The 16,249-nt window shown below is 48.7% G+C and overlaps 6 protein-coding genes across 6 annotated transcripts; 3 read left to right on the top strand and 3 right to left on the bottom strand.

Moving 5' to 3' along the window:
• Positions 1-1,436: 1,436 nt before the first annotated feature.
• F5B22DRAFT_585231 (uracil-5-carboxylate decarboxylase) lies at positions 1,437-2,819 on the bottom strand. The gene has a single exon (XM_047973481.1). The coding sequence runs from the start codon at positions 2,630-2,632 to the stop codon at positions 1,484-1,486; it is 1,149 nt and encodes a 382-aa protein (XP_047835667.1). The 5' UTR covers positions 2,633-2,819; the 3' UTR covers positions 1,437-1,483.
• On the top strand, positions 2,820-4,705 carry F5B22DRAFT_585230 (thymine dioxygenase). The gene is made up of 3 exons (XM_047973480.1): positions 2,820-3,247; positions 3,316-4,145; positions 4,222-4,705. The coding sequence occupies exons 1-3, from the start codon at positions 3,206-3,208 to the stop codon at positions 4,352-4,354; spliced, it is 1,005 nt and encodes a 334-aa protein (XP_047835666.1). The 5' UTR covers positions 2,820-3,205; the 3' UTR covers positions 4,355-4,705.
• F5B22DRAFT_152194 (uncharacterized protein) lies at positions 4,611-6,402 on the top strand. Its single transcript, XM_047969150.1, has 3 exons — positions 4,611-4,907; positions 4,969-6,013; positions 6,075-6,402. Exons 1-3 carry the CDS (start codon positions 4,866-4,868, stop codon positions 6,194-6,196), a joined length of 1,209 nt encoding a protein of 402 aa, XP_047835665.1. The 5' UTR covers positions 4,611-4,865; the 3' UTR covers positions 6,197-6,402.
• F5B22DRAFT_152203 (tyrosine phosphatase-like protein) lies at positions 6,247-7,440 on the bottom strand. The gene is made up of 3 exons (XM_047969151.1): positions 7,131-7,440; positions 6,640-6,993; positions 6,247-6,507 (listed from the first exon to the last, which is right to left on the bottom strand). The coding sequence occupies exons 1-3, from the start codon at positions 7,351-7,353 to the stop codon at positions 6,428-6,430; spliced, it is 657 nt and encodes a 218-aa protein (XP_047835664.1). The 5' UTR covers positions 7,354-7,440; the 3' UTR covers positions 6,247-6,427.
• Positions 7,441-8,362: 922 nt separating this feature from the next.
• F5B22DRAFT_641451 (uncharacterized protein) lies at positions 8,363-9,701 on the bottom strand (the record flags this gene model as incomplete). The annotated part of the gene is made up of 6 exons (XM_047977992.1): positions 8,363-8,497; positions 8,550-8,578; positions 8,744-8,869; positions 8,921-9,027; positions 9,081-9,273; positions 9,323-9,701. 6 exons carry the CDS (start codon positions 9,699-9,701, stop codon positions 8,363-8,365), a joined length of 969 nt encoding a protein of 322 aa, XP_047835663.1.
• Positions 9,702-12,592: 2,891 nt separating this feature from the next.
• Positions 12,593-13,943, top strand: F5B22DRAFT_152145 (uncharacterized protein). Its single transcript, XM_047969149.1, has 2 exons — positions 12,593-13,816; positions 13,848-13,943. The coding sequence occupies exon 1, from the start codon at positions 12,721-12,723 to the stop codon at positions 13,636-13,638; it is 918 nt and encodes a 305-aa protein (XP_047835662.1). The 5' UTR covers positions 12,593-12,720; the 3' UTR covers positions 13,639-13,816; positions 13,848-13,943.
• Positions 13,944-16,249: the final 2,306 nt, after the last annotated feature.

Raw genomic sequence — 16,249 nt, 5'->3', positions numbered from 1 at the left:
CAAAAAGTTTCTTTACTAAATATGCATCGACAGAGGTATAGTCATCATCGTCCCCGTTGGTCTGTCATCCTCTATGTTTCACGAGTCGTTAATACATGAAAGACCCTCAACTCTGTCCCACGTAGGTAGTAGAGAGAGAAAAGAAGAAACACACAAGAACGAAAGGGCAAGGAAAGGATATGAGACTTACTATAGTATACCCACGCGAATGTGATCTTCTCGTATTTGAACTCAAATGCCTGGCTATTCCTTTCCATGGACGTCGGAATTCTCGAGGCGAGAATCGTCATCGCCTCGCTGTCTTTACCTCCCAGCTCCAGCTTGTACGTCTGACATCCTAAGGGAATTTGCGCGACCAAGGCTACGGTAATGGCGCAGCCGCGCGTGGTGGATAAGTGGCTTCCGAGCACGTACCACCACTCGGATCCCCAACAGCCTTCGATCGAGTATGTGGGCTTCGTGAGCTTAGCCAAGATAGAGCTCCAGGGGTCCATCGCGGATGTCAATTAGGACTATCTTCACTTTGTCCTTTTTGGTCTCCTGGGCACTGTTGGACATCAGCTAGTACTAGGTAGAGTCAGGGGTAGATAGACTCGTTTGACATTAGCCTCGCCGCGCGATGTATTGGAAGAGATATGGTGGGCAAAGCTCTTAAAAACATAGATCGAGTTGATATTGATAGCTCTTTTGAAAGATGAATTAGACAGAGTGATTTGGAAAATGGTTACGATACCATATAGTTTTGCCTGGTTTGCTCTGAATGTACGTACCCATGATATAGCCGAACGTTACAAGACATCATGGGACAGGAATGAGTCAAAACTCGGAAGTAACGATGCTTCTAGAGGCAGCTGACGTTCTTCATGAGTGAATGAGCTGTGGAGTACTGAGGTACTCCGATGTACGAGGTATGGTGGTCATGCAGTTTGCCTGTGGTAACACCAGACTGCTTTCTGTCCCGTCACCAGTAGAGGTTTATGTCGGACATGAGCAACCAAATCTCCTTAGCCTGCATCAAGTTGCCGGTTGACGGTAAGGTGCGTTATCCATATGCTTATTTTTTCTCGAAAGATTGATGGAGGCGTCGAATGAAGTCACGGGGATATGGGCAAGCCACACATGGCATCGATAAGAACACCGGTTGTATGAGCCTGATTGTGGGCAAAACAATACACGACAAGCACCAACAACCGTGGTGGGCACGATTACTGTGAATCGTGAATCATTAAGTAGGTGTATTTTGCAAGTATGCGGATACCCATAGTTATCGTTTCTACGGGTGAGCAGAGTGGATGATGCAAATCGATGTTATGTCCAATTCTGCCCATGCACTCATATACTTACAGGTGATGTGCGTATACAGTCCACATCTCAGTCCGAGCAAGCTAGGGCTATAAATCAGCAGAAAACAGAGCACAGTATTCAAGACGCATTGATTTCATAATCATTTATGTTATTTCGAATTTTTTTCTCGCTCGTTCACTTAATCATCTCCATAGAGTTTCAGGACCTCGACAGCATTTCCACCCATGACCGCCCTCGCAGCCTCACTGTCTGCGCCTAGGGCCTTGCTCACTGCCTCCTTATTCCACGTCATGCTCTCCCATTCGCCTTGCTCATCGCTATTCAGTGGCGGGAAGAACGGGTGGTCCGTACCAAACATAAGCCTATCGACACCACTCGCGTCGATGGCGGCCTTGAGCCCGACGTCTGAGTAAATGACGGCATCGAGGTATACCTGCTCCTTTAAAACCTGCCATATCGTTCGGCGCGTAGATTTGACCTTTCCCTCACGCACGAGATGGCCATCGTGCACAATACAACTCTCAATACGCCCAGCTAGAAAAGGAAGTGTCCCACCACTGTGAGCGAGCAACATGCGCAGGTCCGGGACAGCATCGAATACCCCCGCCAGGTACATCCGGGCAACGGCGATAGTGGTCTCCATGGGGAAGCCCAAAGCAAGAGGGAGGACATGTCCGTACTCCTCGGTAGCGCGTGGACCCCAGACCTCGCTTGGAAGGCCATAATGCGGGTGTAGGAAAATGGTCAACTTATTTGCGGCCAGGGCACGGAAAACGGGGATCAGCGCTGCGTCGTCGAGCCCCTTTCCCAAGCCTGAGGTGCCTAATATCACGCCGCGGCAGTACTTGAGGCCTTTGATATGTCCGATGGCTGCGAGCAAGGTCTCGGGTGGTGCGGTCAGGGGTAACGTGGCGAAGAAGAACAGTCGGCCCGGTGCAGTGCTACACATCTCACTAAAAGCGCTGTTGACTGACTTTGCTGTCTCTCCTGCCGTTTCGGAAGGCACGAAGTCCAACCACGGATTCGCAAGTGAGATGACGGAAATATCGATTCCGTGCGTGTCCATGAAATGAAGTTTCTGAGCCAGTGATGAATAGTGAGTCGTCACGGGACGGCCCGGTAGGTTTGTAGGGAGTGTGTTAGGATCAGAGGCTGTTATCTTGTCGAGTGCCTCTGCCTCTGCTGGTAGGATAATATACCGAGGATCCTTGGCACCCTCAAACCGACGGATCAGAGGTATTGTCTTTCTTGACTCTAGAAGTTCGACATAGGCAGGAGGATACATGTGGGTGTGGATATCGACCACTTTGGAATCTAACGAACTCATTTTTTATGCCGATCCAAGCCAATAAGGCATCCAGTGAGCAGATATTTTGAGTCTCGGGCTTCTTTGAACTGGAGGGCCAAGTAGCAATGGTTGACAATTGCGAGACTATGATGTGAAGTCACTCCAAGACGGTTGAGCTGTTTTTAGATACCGTAATCGTGCAAGTCACTATCTATCGGTTTCCTAGACTCCTCTTAGTCGACGACCTACCTACTGATAGGTCGGACGATGTAGCTGTATCTGCCCCGCCTTGATGCTTCCCCCTCCCTTTTCGCGTGGCGCTTATCTTGCTGGTGGGGTTACAACGTGCCAGTATAAAGCACATCCAATGATCTTGATTTCTGTTGTGCAGTATATTCGAATAGCTACGTGCCAGTGTCTTTAAATTTCAGGTCGAGCAGGTTCTGATACCCCATACTGTGTCCATAGAACCGGAAGCGGGAGCCCCTATTTGATATCGTTGACTTTATTGGTGCATGATCTCGAGGCTTACATAGCTTGTGCGCTTATCGGAACAAAGCGCCTCGCCTGAATCTTGAACTGACTCTGTTTATATCATCCTTATAGACAAGGATGGAGTCAGCAGCAGTGAAGAGTGAGGGATTGGTTATTCCTGTAAGTCAAAAATTTGTTATTGCTTGAATACGAGAAAAGGCCCCGCGGGTTGCTGATCATTCTGAAAGCTCATTGACTTCTCTCGATTCCTTGACGGAACGCCAGAACAGCGAAAGGAGACGGCTCAGGCGATTCTTCATGGGTTTCAGACAGCAGGTTTTGTCTACTTGAAGGGGCTTCCCATCACCTCAGAGTATCGCAAACATCTGTTTGGGACTTCGGCCAAGTATTTCAGGCTACCAATCGACACGAAAATGTCGCATTGCTGGACCACCCCAGAGGCGAACCGTGGCTACTCAGCTCCTGGACGCGAAAAGACTACGACCTTGAAAGATATAGAGGATGTCAAGAAGCTACGCGATGCCGTCCCAGATCTCAAGGAAAGCCTGGAGATCGGCCGCGAAGGCGAAGCAGGACATCCGAATCACTGGCCCGTAGAGGAAGGTGAGCTTGTAGGGTTTAAAAAGACAATGCTGGAGTTCCATGAGAAATGCAAGGACTTGCATATGGAGGTGATGCGTGCCATCGCTGTCGGCTTAGGCATTGACGAACATTGGTTCGATAATTTCACAGACGTCGGCGACAACACGTTGCGTTTGCTGCACTACCCCGAGGTGAAGAAAGACGCCTTCACGATCAACCCAGGGCAGGTGCGTGCCGGTGCGCATAGTGATTACGGATCTATCACGCTGCTCTTCCAGGATTCGAGAGGTGGCTTGCAGGTGCAGAGTCCAACGGGAGCCTTTGTCGACGCCACACCGATAGAAGACACCTGTGTGGTGAATGCGGGCGACCTTCTTGCACGATGGAGCAACGATAACATCAAGAGCACAATTCATCGCGTTGTCGAGCCGCCTGCGGGTGACGGCGATGTCTACCCTGCTCGATATAGCATCGCGTACGTACTTATCTTGCAACAAGTCACAAGTCACAAGTCAACCCGGAATGTGAGAAAAGCTAACCAGAGAGAGTAGGTATTTCTGCAACCCGAACTTCAAGAGCCATATTGAGGCCATTCCGAGCACATATAAGACTGAAAAGGACAGGAAGTATCCGGGAATCAATAGTGGAGACTATCTGGTCCAGAGATTGGCAGCTACTTATTAGTCGGGCAAATTGTCGTCGGTACCACGTTTCTTAGGAGAACTTGAAGGTTTTTGGATATCTCTTTGAAGAGTTGTTACCTCCTACTTACTCAATGAGCGAGCGAGTGATACTAGGTAAAAACATGGCTAGATTCTGGCTGGAGATGGTCATCTGGGCAGTTTTCAGTAGGTACATATTACATATGTGGGTATCTGTTAGTGTACTTATATACTATGTACCTGTACCTGTTCTACAGTAGGGACCTTTTCAGGGATCTGCAATGCGCTACTCGAACGTCATTATAGAGGGGCTCGCTATAACAGACGGTTACCAGGCATAGATTGGGTGATAGCGGGGCTTGTCAAGTAGATATCCTTATCCCATCTCAGATCCATCTCTTCCATCCAGTCCGTAAGGCTGTTCGAGAGTTTAGCTTGTGCTCTACATCGGCTTCTATTCGTCGAATTCATGTGACCTAGCGGATGTTTCTCCTTTTATTTCCCCCAGTTTTTGAAACTGTCGATGGGGCAAGATGAAGAAGACGCTGCTTCTGTGCTTCATCCACGGCTTCAAGGTATGAGCGACCCCAGCCTCTTCCTACCTAATCATGTCATGCTCAGATATCGACCATCTAGGGGGGTGAAGACACCTTCGGAGCCAATTCAGAGTTTGCCCAGCATCTTGCCGCCCTACTCAGTGCAGCACTTCCCAAGATCGACGTACAAGCCGTCACTTACCCCAAGTACGAGACCAGGGGCGACTTACACGAATGCGTATCACGATTTCGCGACTGGCTTCTTGAGAGGGTAATCGACATCGAAGTTGCGAATGGCACACCTTCACCGACTGTGGACCCTTCCGTCCACACGATATTGATAGGGCATTCTATGGGCGGTATCGTAGCCGCCGAGGCTGTCATCGCTCTTGCCAACGAGAAGCCCATTCCGCACGATGGAGATAATCGATCTGGCAGCGAGGAAGATAAAGAGGACACGGAATCAGGGCGCCAACGAGAATCCTCTCCCGAAACTTTAAATAGCTTGATGTTCCCTTACGTACAAGGTATCCTGGCCTTCGACACGCCGTTTCTGGGCATTGCGCCAGGCGTCGTAGCGCATGGCGCCGAAAATCACTACAACAACGCCGCGGCGGCGTGGTCACAGCTCAGCGGACTTTCAACGGCATTTTGGAGCTCAGACAACAAAGAACAGTCTCCTCCAGGCAATAAAAAACCCGTGGCCGCGCTTCCTGCGCCGGCGAACGACAAGCCGAATGCACCCAAAGGCGGTGGATGGGGCAACTGGGGCAAGATTGCAATGGCAGCGGGCGCAGTCGGCGCAATTGCTGCCGGCAGCGCGGCTGCGTACGTGAATCGTGAACAAATCACAACGGGATGGTCCTGGGTATCGTCGCATCTCGAATTTGTGGGTTGCTTGGCCCGCGGAGAGGAGCTCAAGAACCGAGTCCGAACCATGTTACGGCTGAATAAAGAGCTTGATATTGGGTTTGCGAATCTTTACACGAGGCTTGGGAAGGCGGCCGCTCCGAAGCAGGTTAGTATGGTGGGCACGGTGCTTGGTAAAGAAAGGACATTCTGCAATCTTCCCTCCAAATCAGCTGCTGGTGTTTGGAAAGAAGCGATCAATGATGCGGCCACTGATGAAACGGGGGCTCATATGAGTAAGTTTGAACACCGCCCATGTGGCCTATCTGCCAATCCTTTGCTAATATGACTTGTTAGCCATGTTCGAGGCGAAAGAGAACCCAGGGTATGGGCGATTATCTGAGGACGCGAAGGACTTGATTGTGGCTTGGTCAAAGAACGACTGGTATGAGACAAGTACGCGCGGGGATCTCGAATAAATCGGCGGTACAGAGTATTAATTTAATTATTTGTATATATGTCTTAGTTCGACTTCATTCCCCCTTTTCCATGTTTGTCTATATACCATTTGTATTCTATTCGACTCTTTTGATTTTCTCACCGTAGATACTCAGTAACTCCTCGTTTTACATAATAGTAATATGCGCTATTGGTAGACATTCCCAGCCATTGTGCACACTCCTATAAACCATGTCTATGGAGGTTGGCGTTTATTGTGTAGCCTTTGTGTTAGATGCTTTCAGAACCTTGCGCCGCTGCGCCATCATGTGCGTATATAGAATGTAGGCAGCTAGAATTTAATAGAATTGTCAGCAAAGCCCATATCTCGGAAATACCTCTAGCTTCGAGCCACTTTTACCCTCGGAGTACATCACTCCCAACATCACCATTCAAGCGGGCATAAAAAGACTGGCAGACTTACAGGGAGGATAGACAAATACAACGTAGGCCCACAGCGCAGTGCTATAGAGTGGATGCACGTTCTTTGCAGGCTCGACAGCGCGCCAGATTAGCCACGCCTCACTGGAGATGCCGAGAGGATATAGTATGAAGAAGGCGTGATATCGCAACCAATGTAGCACCGACGGCTGCCAGCCCGAGAGCGTCAGGGCGAAGTACGAGTACCGGATGACCTCCGTGGCCGACCACGCTACCAACATGCTGCTGTAGGCCGGGCTGGCGCCGAGCTGGGGGAACAGGTCTGTGATTCCCCATACGATCGCGTATCGGCTGAAGACTTGCATAAAGGTCGTGAGTATAGGGGCTCGGACGATTCCTGTATGGGGCAGTCAGTCGTATGAGATCAAGAGCGTCTCCATGGATATAGGTTTGGTGGGGGATGGAGGGGCTTCATTGAGCTCCAAGACCGACTTAGACGTCGCAATTGATGCAATTGAAGAGGCGTCTGCTTACCAAACAGCGAGTGCAATACCTCCATGCCCGCGAGTGTCTGCGTCCACTTGCAGAACTCGCCCACGGCTGGATACGCCAGACGTGGGCCGCGTAGCGCATTCACGCCCACGATGCGCCCCAGAACGGTGAGCCACAAGATGGCCGACACAGCATTGTAGAGAACAAGGTAGCCGTTCTTGACGGGAGACGGCTTCCGCGGCGGCTTTTGCGTCTTGTCGGCCATTCTGCAATGTGTAACCGGTGATTGGTGACGTAGGGCAGTGGGATAGATAGGAGTTTGTCAATTTCAATAAAAAGATGATGGGAAAACCATTGGGGGCCAAGCTAGCGCTAAGCTCTGGAAAGGATCCCTGTTCATGGCAGTTGTTGAAAATCCCAGCAAAGCAATTTCCTGTCTGGGTAACCCGCCCACTTATCTTGACAACTGAGATCTACTACCCCATACTCTGCCCATATCATCTACAGCTTCCACCAACAAGACAGCCTTCATTCATCAATGAATTGGGCTGATTGCTTAGACGGACCCGGATTACCAGCTCCTCTATTCAAAACTTTGCATACGTCCGTATTGCGCTTGCTAGCCTTCATCTCGTCCTCAAGCTTCGTAAACACAAGTCTGCAATGTTGAACGCCCACCTGCATCTGCTCGAGTCTTCTTCTTGCCAGTAAATGAATCCCCGGTCAGTTATCTGTGACGTATTCTACTGTTCGAGACAACAGCTTGACTACAATGAAGACCCATGTAGAGTCAATTTGACCGTGTACGTTACGTTTGTAAGCATGACAGGTAACGTAGTCCTACAAAAAGGACTCTAGAAGCAATCCCCACTTCTGAATTTCAGATGGAACGCGCGCCAGAGTAGACAAATCAAGGATCCGCAACCGAGGTGTCTGCTAGTATATGTTATGGATTGAGTTTACCTTATAATATATAACTGAATACGACCCCTCCGAGGCCACATTCTTCTAGTGGTATATCTTAATCTTATTCCTTATCGTCCTTAATGAACCACCGTCGAGGTTGGAAAGTGACGCACATATCATATGCCTTCTTGCCAACGTAAAGTCTCTCTCAATCCTAGAAGACACATCCATACCAATTTATCACTTGGCGGTGCCCACCGTACTGTCCGAGCTTAACCTCGTATAAGTGGTCGTATACGATCGAAAAGCGTAGTCCCTGTTCGACCTCAATCACTTGAATGTGAAGTGCAGAGACCAGATCAAACAAGTCAATCTTCGGTTAGATCGACCGTCACTGTAGAGCGCTTCGCAGCTCGGCCCTTGCTCGCCTCTTGATCGATGTCTATAACTTCATCCGCTTCTCGCTTCATAGATCTACATTTATATTTGTTCGCCTCGATCCCCTAGGTAATATAATTAGTTCTGGCAAGCATTATCTTGAGGGCAATGGCATACATTCATCTGATCAAGTCTCTCTTGAGCAACTGGGCCATACACTGTTAGCGAATTGCCAAACCCAGTTGAGATCTCGAATGTAAGCGAGCGCAAAAAAATAAAAATAAAAAAAAGTTCCTTGACGATCATTACCGACAACTCTCTAAAGAGAAAGAGTAATAGACATTATAAATTCCAAGATAAGCTATACTTACGGCGCAGAACCTCGGCCATAGATAGATCTCTGATAGATAGGTAGGTAGCGGAACGGGTTGGCCCAGTCTCAAGCTTAGCATTGGAGTCGAGTGATCGCGGAATTATGAGTTCCTCTTCTAAACACTCTACAAAAGTGTGGGTAAGTAGTGAGCCTAGTTTGATGGGAAATCCCGTACCTCGAGATTTATACATGAAGCGGAAAACTGCGATTGGACCATGATCCGTGGGTATTCTTGGGCAAGAAAACCATATAGGTTCCTTGATTACTTCTGTCTCGCCAAGGCTGAAAGGAATTATTAATATGTGTGTGACAATCTAGTTTGAGAGATTACTTACGACGTCGAATGGGAAATGAACCTTTTCTTGAGTGTCTTTTCTGCAACTTCAAGTGTGCCGGTGCCCTTAAAGGAACGCGACAACGGAATGGTTTTGTTGCCTCTCATCTTGCGTTCAAACGCGATTTGGATGAGGCCAGCATTTTTAACCATCTCCATGTCTTGGTTGGATTTCTTTGGGCTTTGGTCCTCAACTGGATGAAAATTTAGCCAAACACTACGCAAAAGTTGAGATAGCCGCACCTATGCTTATTGCAGAAAACTTAAGTGGTTTGCGATACCACTGGTTAGATCCCTTCGAGTATGACTTGACTCCAGTCACTACCCGAGCTTTGTACCCTGGTCTAATAACTCGTCGAAGAATCTGTTGCTTATCGACATCTACAACAGCAGCAAGATGATCATGTTCGACATCATTCCAGCCATATGTATCGTCGTCTATGGCTACGGTGATCGAGAACTCTACATCGTCAATGGACTCAATGTATCTCGAAACGACGGGACATCCAGGATCACCATCAATATCTGACTCTGATGCATGAGGGTCGATATACTCAGTAGCATCCTCGCCATTTACCTGTACCGTGACCTTGATGCCAGGAACTTCATCAATAACAGCCATTGCAGCTGCCTAGGTTGTTGGCGTGTTCCGGAATGGATCTAGGAAGCTGCTTGATAGACGTAACCGAGAAATAGCGGCTATAAGGCTCGATGATTGGATAAAAGGAAGGTGAGAATGTAGAAGGCACATACAAGATGTGAGTGTTTAGAGCCAACAAATGATGTGAATCAGGGTGGAAAGTTTGTAGAATTAACATGGGAAGTGCAGAAAGCGCCTTGAGTCGGATTGGCTTCGCCCAGCGTGGCTGAAAAGGAAACAAACAGAGAAGTCTGGAAGGTGAAGACAACTTCTCGGGAAGGTACAGAAAGATGCTCGGTATGTATGTACCTACTAAATACCTACCTAGGTACTTATTAAAGCACAAGTTGGAAAGATAATGGAAGTAGACTCAACTGAAGCCTTCCAGAACCAGTCACCTTAATGTCTATATATCATTTTAGCCTGCTAGACAAGAAGAACCGAATGGCGGACGTATTTACTTGTCAGGTGCTCAGTAATCTCTCAGGGCTACTAGACAATCACCCAAGTGGTTTAGGTAGTGGAAAAATGGACGGGCTATCTGATCTTGATATATACACACCAAACAGGTAGTTTTTCAAATTCTAAGACGAGTATCATCGGGATGTAGTTTCTGCTCTGAGCTAGGCTCCTTTATTGAAACATATCTGGCCACCTATTATACATATAGCAGAGTAATTCATCCGAAGAAGAATATCCGGCATTACCAATTCGTAGGGAGACAGTAAAGATAGACACCACCTATAATTCTATCCCAATAGTTGTCAACTGACTAATGTCCTTTATGATCAGCACATGTGAGCACCACTAGTCGTCTCGCTCATAACCGTTCCTGCTTGGCCATTGCACCATAACATCGTCAACACTTCCAAACCTTCATCCATTGCAAATGGCTGATACACAGTAACCTCTGGTATAGTCCAAGATTCGAAGAACCGAAAGATACAACCCAGACTCCGCCAGCTGTGTCTAGCGAGGGCTAGAGGAAAGCACCTAGTGTCCTGTCCTCTTTCCTAAGCACGTCCAACTGGAGTCGTGACCACGGCGGCAATGGACGCACGAACAGTCTCGATCGTGATCTTGACTGGCGAACTGTCCACCATCACCTCCGCGGATTCCTCTGTGGCCGTAGGTTCTGGCGTGATAATATCATCACCGTTGCGCGGAAGGCTTGCGGCCAGCGACACAGTCACAACGGGCGGTTCTTGAGTAGTAGGCGTGGGAGAACCGGAGAGTAGTGGTGTGCCTGTGCTGTCGATTATGATAGGCGTGTCCGATATGTCACCGATGACCGCCACAAAAGCTGTGGTAGTGTTACCGACAAAAATTGCGTTTGAAAATGCGCCGGAAGGAGTCGCGTCGCTCTCCTGGGTGCTGTTTTGATGGATGTTTGCAACCGGTCGGTTCATGATCTCGCGAGCGATGGATAGTATGTTTGGGAGCGCCAGGTTGGGCATACCCAGTCCATCTCCGCTACTGCCAGAGTTGGACATCTTTGCAGTCAAAGTGTACTTGCTTGTCGCTCTGTTACCGGTGATTATTCGCTTGATATTCGGGGCGTCGTCTTGACAAAAGGTAAGCCTTCAGAAGAGTCGCTTGATCTTATGCCTTCAAAGTGGTGGCTTCGCTTTTTCTGTAGGGCTGTCCATAGAATTTATAGGCAAGCATTCGACTCAAGGTTGATATACCAAAAGTTACGTAGCGTTGGCAGGACAATCACAATCGCGCAAAGTGCGACAATATCGCTGTCAGTCGGTACGACGAATTGAGTATTGTCGAATGTTTGTCCATCTGGAAGTAAGGGACAAGCTCGCCCTTGGTCTTGAAATTATTAGAGTCTCATTATTCGCTCTAGATTGCCACATCACTGGAACCGAAAGAACGACGAGGTGCCCTACCGAACGAGATGGTTTGATTATTTTTAGAAGCAAGGCACTGAAAGGGTTTTACGTGCCCTAGGGAGATCAGATTTGGGTTTGCTATAGAATCCCTCATCAATCGTAAGTTCACAGTAGGAAAGAGATTAATAATAAGGATAAATGAGAAAGGGAGAAAGGGATGATGTGTTCCCACCGACTTCTACTTTTTTCCCTATCATATCAAGCCTCTGTTCTTCTGGATGTTTAAGTTTGCTGTCGCTGCAGGATATCAGCTTCGTGATATTTTATGCAGGTAGGCTGTGCTACGCTGGCGAGAACCAAGTCTCGACGCTCTCTTATGTATGAAGGCAAAAGGCGTTTCATACTGTCAAAGGGGAACGAATTTCAATGCAAGCAAAGCCAGGATATAAAACCTCTGTTTATTGGATTTGGTCTTGATCGAGAACAGCGGAAGAGCGCGAGACTGCGAGGCGTTCTTCCAGTACAATGAGTTGCCGATGCCTCACTATAGTGATTCACTTACTATATGGTGAAATTATCATATCGGGCTTGGGTTTCGAACAAGCGAAATCGGGTAAACCTCAACAAGTCTAACCTATCACAACATCGTGGCGGTGTCTAGAGCAAGCCGTTGAAGCCATGCAGCTAATCGTTAGACAAGATGAGTCAGCCCGCCAAGAAACCAGCGCCCCCCTGTAATGCTGTGCAGATGAAGACCCGAATATGTAGGACGACTCTGAACGACTTTCAACTTAGCGTCAAAGTGCTTACAGCTGACCCTGCGATCAACCAATTAGATGTTGGGTCAATGATGTTGACCGCGGTCTACTCGCTCGTGCACCGCCGCCTCGTTGTACTGCAGTAAGGGAGTGAATATCGTGGCAGCCAATTATACGACTGCCCTCATATGGCCAAACCAGGCAGAACTGCAGGCTGAGTCCTGATGCCTGCCGCAAGGGGTGATACAGATGGGGGCGGTTGGTCTCTTGGAAAGGGATATAAGCCCCCGCCGCTCGTTAATGTGATCTACCTCTTCTCTCAGTAGTTCGTCCCTTCCCCTTGAAAGCCTCCCATTTATTCGATTCTCAGACGTTCTATCAGCCATCAGTTGACATACACCAATGCCAGCAATGGAGCCGCTGCCACCACCAAAGCCCCTTCGGTGCGGTCTTCCGCGAGTGAATCGTCAGCGATCACCCTCTCCTGTATCGGTCTTTGACGAGGAGTTGGACTCGCCGCGGCGTGACACCGATTCTATCTCGATCAACTCAATGGAGAGCTTGCCGGATTTCATGGGGCGCACGGCGGTCGACATCAACAATGATCACGTCACGACTGTCTACGAGGCCTGGGAATTGAGCCTCATAAACGATGGACAGGTTCGCCATTCTTGGAAGTCAGTCTTCGGCATCAATGTTGGCACTAAATGGATCAGCCGGAACGATGGGTGCATCTTAATGAACCCTCTTGTCTCTTTCGAGCAAGGGGAGTTGGCCGACATGCACGAGGATGCCATTCGAGGCCACAAGAACAAGCGTGGGACTAGCCAAAAGGTGGCCTACGACCAAGACCTTGCAAACAGAGCGTACGACCTCCCAAGCGAGGTCTACGATAGGCTACAGAGCTTGCTTGAGGATAAGATCCTCGCAACCAACAAGAACCCGTATCGAAAGCGAGAATGGCGTCTCATCATGCTGCAGCCCGGAGAGTTCCAAATGACGGATCTCTTACCGGAACGCAAGCGGAAGAGCATCTTTTCACGGGAGAAGAAGCCACCGGTGACCCGCACGTGGTTCGTGATACTTCGCGGCCGGGAGGTTAAATCGACCAAAGAAGACGGTGGCTGGAAGACATTTACAAGATATTCGAACCCATGGTGGAAATCCGACAAACGCGAGACGAAAGAGGCACGAGAGCAGCACAAACAGATGATAAAGAAGATGGACAGGGCTCGTCCTCGCTATTCTCGCTATCCGCCGCCTCCGCCGCCACCAGCCAATCCCTTCATTCCTGCACCCCGACCACCGATGGGTCTATGATCCAGTCTACCTACTGAGCTCTGCTGGCAGTCCGGGATTTACTTGGAAGTTGGGCGATAGATTGGACACTCGAGAGGGGAGACCAAGGGCGATGGCCACCTCGGACTCTGATTTCTGGTAGCTTGTTGGTGGATTAGGAGGCTGACTATGATTTGTTTCTCGGAGATGTATCGGTTAGGTGGCTGGTTGGTCAATGGTATCTATTGGAGGAATGATTGATTTGATGATGTTCACGATGACACGATTGGGTTTCCTATATCTAAATTTAGTTTTTTCTTCCCCTCGGTAGCAGAATGTCACTACACCACACCATTATTTCGTATACAACCTACACTACACGTGGACTCGCAATATAAACCGACACCTCCAAATCCCAGACCGATCCCGCTGGGTCCTTGGTGTTGTCTGTAATTAATATCAGCAAGGCTCTAGATTCGATGATAAATTGGCACGAGACGCGGGACGGCGAGACTGGTCCAGGTCGTGGACGCTATAGTGGGTGGTTGTTATGTCGCAGCCAATATCGGAGCGGTCAAGCAAGGTAGCATTCGCCTAGTCGACGGTAACCCGATAACGTCATGCGTCGCAATGGTACTCTCAAAAGTCCACAAACACACCAACCAACCAACCAACCATATCTGCCCTCTTGTAACCAGATTCCAACTTTAGAATCATCAAGTTGCGTGTATATGTATGTGTATGGTAGTATCAATGGGTATAGTTGGCTGCTAGCTACCCGGGTCCGAACAGGTTGCCTGAGTTGGAAAAGGTCCGGCACAAGGCACCCTTGCTTGTTTGTACCTACTCCGTACCTGGTGGATCACCGTAATTGTGGGCGCACCTTTCTCTATATGATAGGTACGTCATGTAATCTGAACCTGGGTCTACAGTACTACCTAGGGTATGTCCCCAAATGACATTTAAGAATAACAACCACATTCACAAGCTAAAACAGGTGTTTAATATTTAAAAGGGAGTCTCTGAAACCTGGATACTGGACCTGGGTCTTGTTATTGTACCTACTTAGGTACCAGGTATGAAAATGTACAAATCCAAACAGGCGGACAGCCAGTGAGTGTACCTAGATGGATACCTCCCTAGAGTGGCAGTACCGAAGTGTAAGAAACTTGAAGGTGACGCCCAAGTACAGAAAGGGTAAGTAAGAGTAGGTAGCTACCGGCAACAAACAATAAGCATTGTAAATTCACCTCCGGTTGTCGTCGTTCATTGATCCTACTTTGTAACAACTTGTAGCTGACCCCCGGCCCAAGCTACCGGTAGGTACCTACTGCCATCGTTCCCAACCTTCGAAGGACGGCTGCGCACTTGATAACATATAGGCATCTACATATGTAGGTAGATAATCAATACATGGCCTCAACAGCTGTTGTCTCGGTCGTCAAGAGGTACGAATTGGCAGATGAATGGTGAACGATGGATGATGAATGACGAATAGTAGATGAAACACCCAGCATATGTACCTATCTCTTCTCTTCTCTAACTTAAAACAATTGCCATTAACTAGTGGTTTTCTGGCTACCCACTTCTCCCTCCCCTTCTTCTCCATCCCGTCCATCCCAGATCCATCCCTTACCCCTGCTTCCTCGCTATCAAACAGTCTGTGCGCCAACACATCATATGCAGAGTCCATCTGTCAATCCTTTATACTTACTTACTTACCCAGTACTTACCTAACCTAGGTAGTATGTGCCGACCAGATACCGACCTTACTCTCGCTACTCTACTCGCCGTGTCCCTGTCCCTCATTCCCGCCTCTGTCTGCCACGACCTGTTCGTGAGACGTGTTTTGCGCTCTCTTCAGTAGGGTCTGCTCAAGACGGACCTACAGAAGGTCGCGGCGGTCACCGACAATCTATTGTGCGATTCCACCACGTCCGACCACCGGCTGTTCCTGTACACACCCATGGGTGCGGGAGCACAACATACCTAAGGACCGTACATGACCATCCAAAACGACGGACCACCACAGGTCTCTCCCTAACCATCATATCTCTCGGCGCGCTTGCAGCTTTCCCGTTGTTTATACCATACCTACCTATACCATTCATAAGGAACCGTGCTTTCACAGTATACTCATACTCTATATACGCCAGAGTCGGCCCCTTTCAAGTCGCGTGGCCAACCTCTTCTCTCATACCTAACCTTAATAGCTACTTAGCGTAGATCATCTTGGAGCAAACTACCTAGGAGCGAAGACAAAGTCAAAACTTCCTTTTTCTTGTTTCTACAGGTGGGTTAGGAAATCCCCCTCCCCAAAACCTTTCACACTACCGTAGGCTCCTAGCTGGGAAGCTTGCCCCAGCTGAGATCCCTTTTCAGCCATTGCTTTCACTTTTCCTTGTAGCTGGGTCTTAGGCCAGGAGTCCTGACTCGCCTGACTCAAAATCTAGAGTCAAGAAAAAAAAAAAGGCCGAGAGTGGGGAGGGCAATCCGGACGTGGCCGAACACAACGCAGAATAATATCCCTCCTCATGACAACACCGTGCGTCGTCAGCTGACCAGTCTTTATAACTTCATAGACAACCGGCTGTATGGTGCTTTTGCTGTGATTTACATTATTTTCTGTGCACCTACATTCGTTACTCCGCGA

Source organism: Xylaria bambusicola (assembly GCF_022495145.1).
Source record: "Xylaria bambusicola strain CBS 139988 unplaced genomic scaffold F5B22scaffold_2, whole genome shotgun sequence".
In the NCBI taxonomy this organism is placed as follows: domain Eukaryota; kingdom Fungi; phylum Ascomycota; class Sordariomycetes; order Xylariales; family Xylariaceae; genus Xylaria; species Xylaria bambusicola.
The sequence above is the reverse complement of the archived record's forward strand: the minus strand, read 5'-3'. Positions and strand labels throughout refer to the sequence as shown.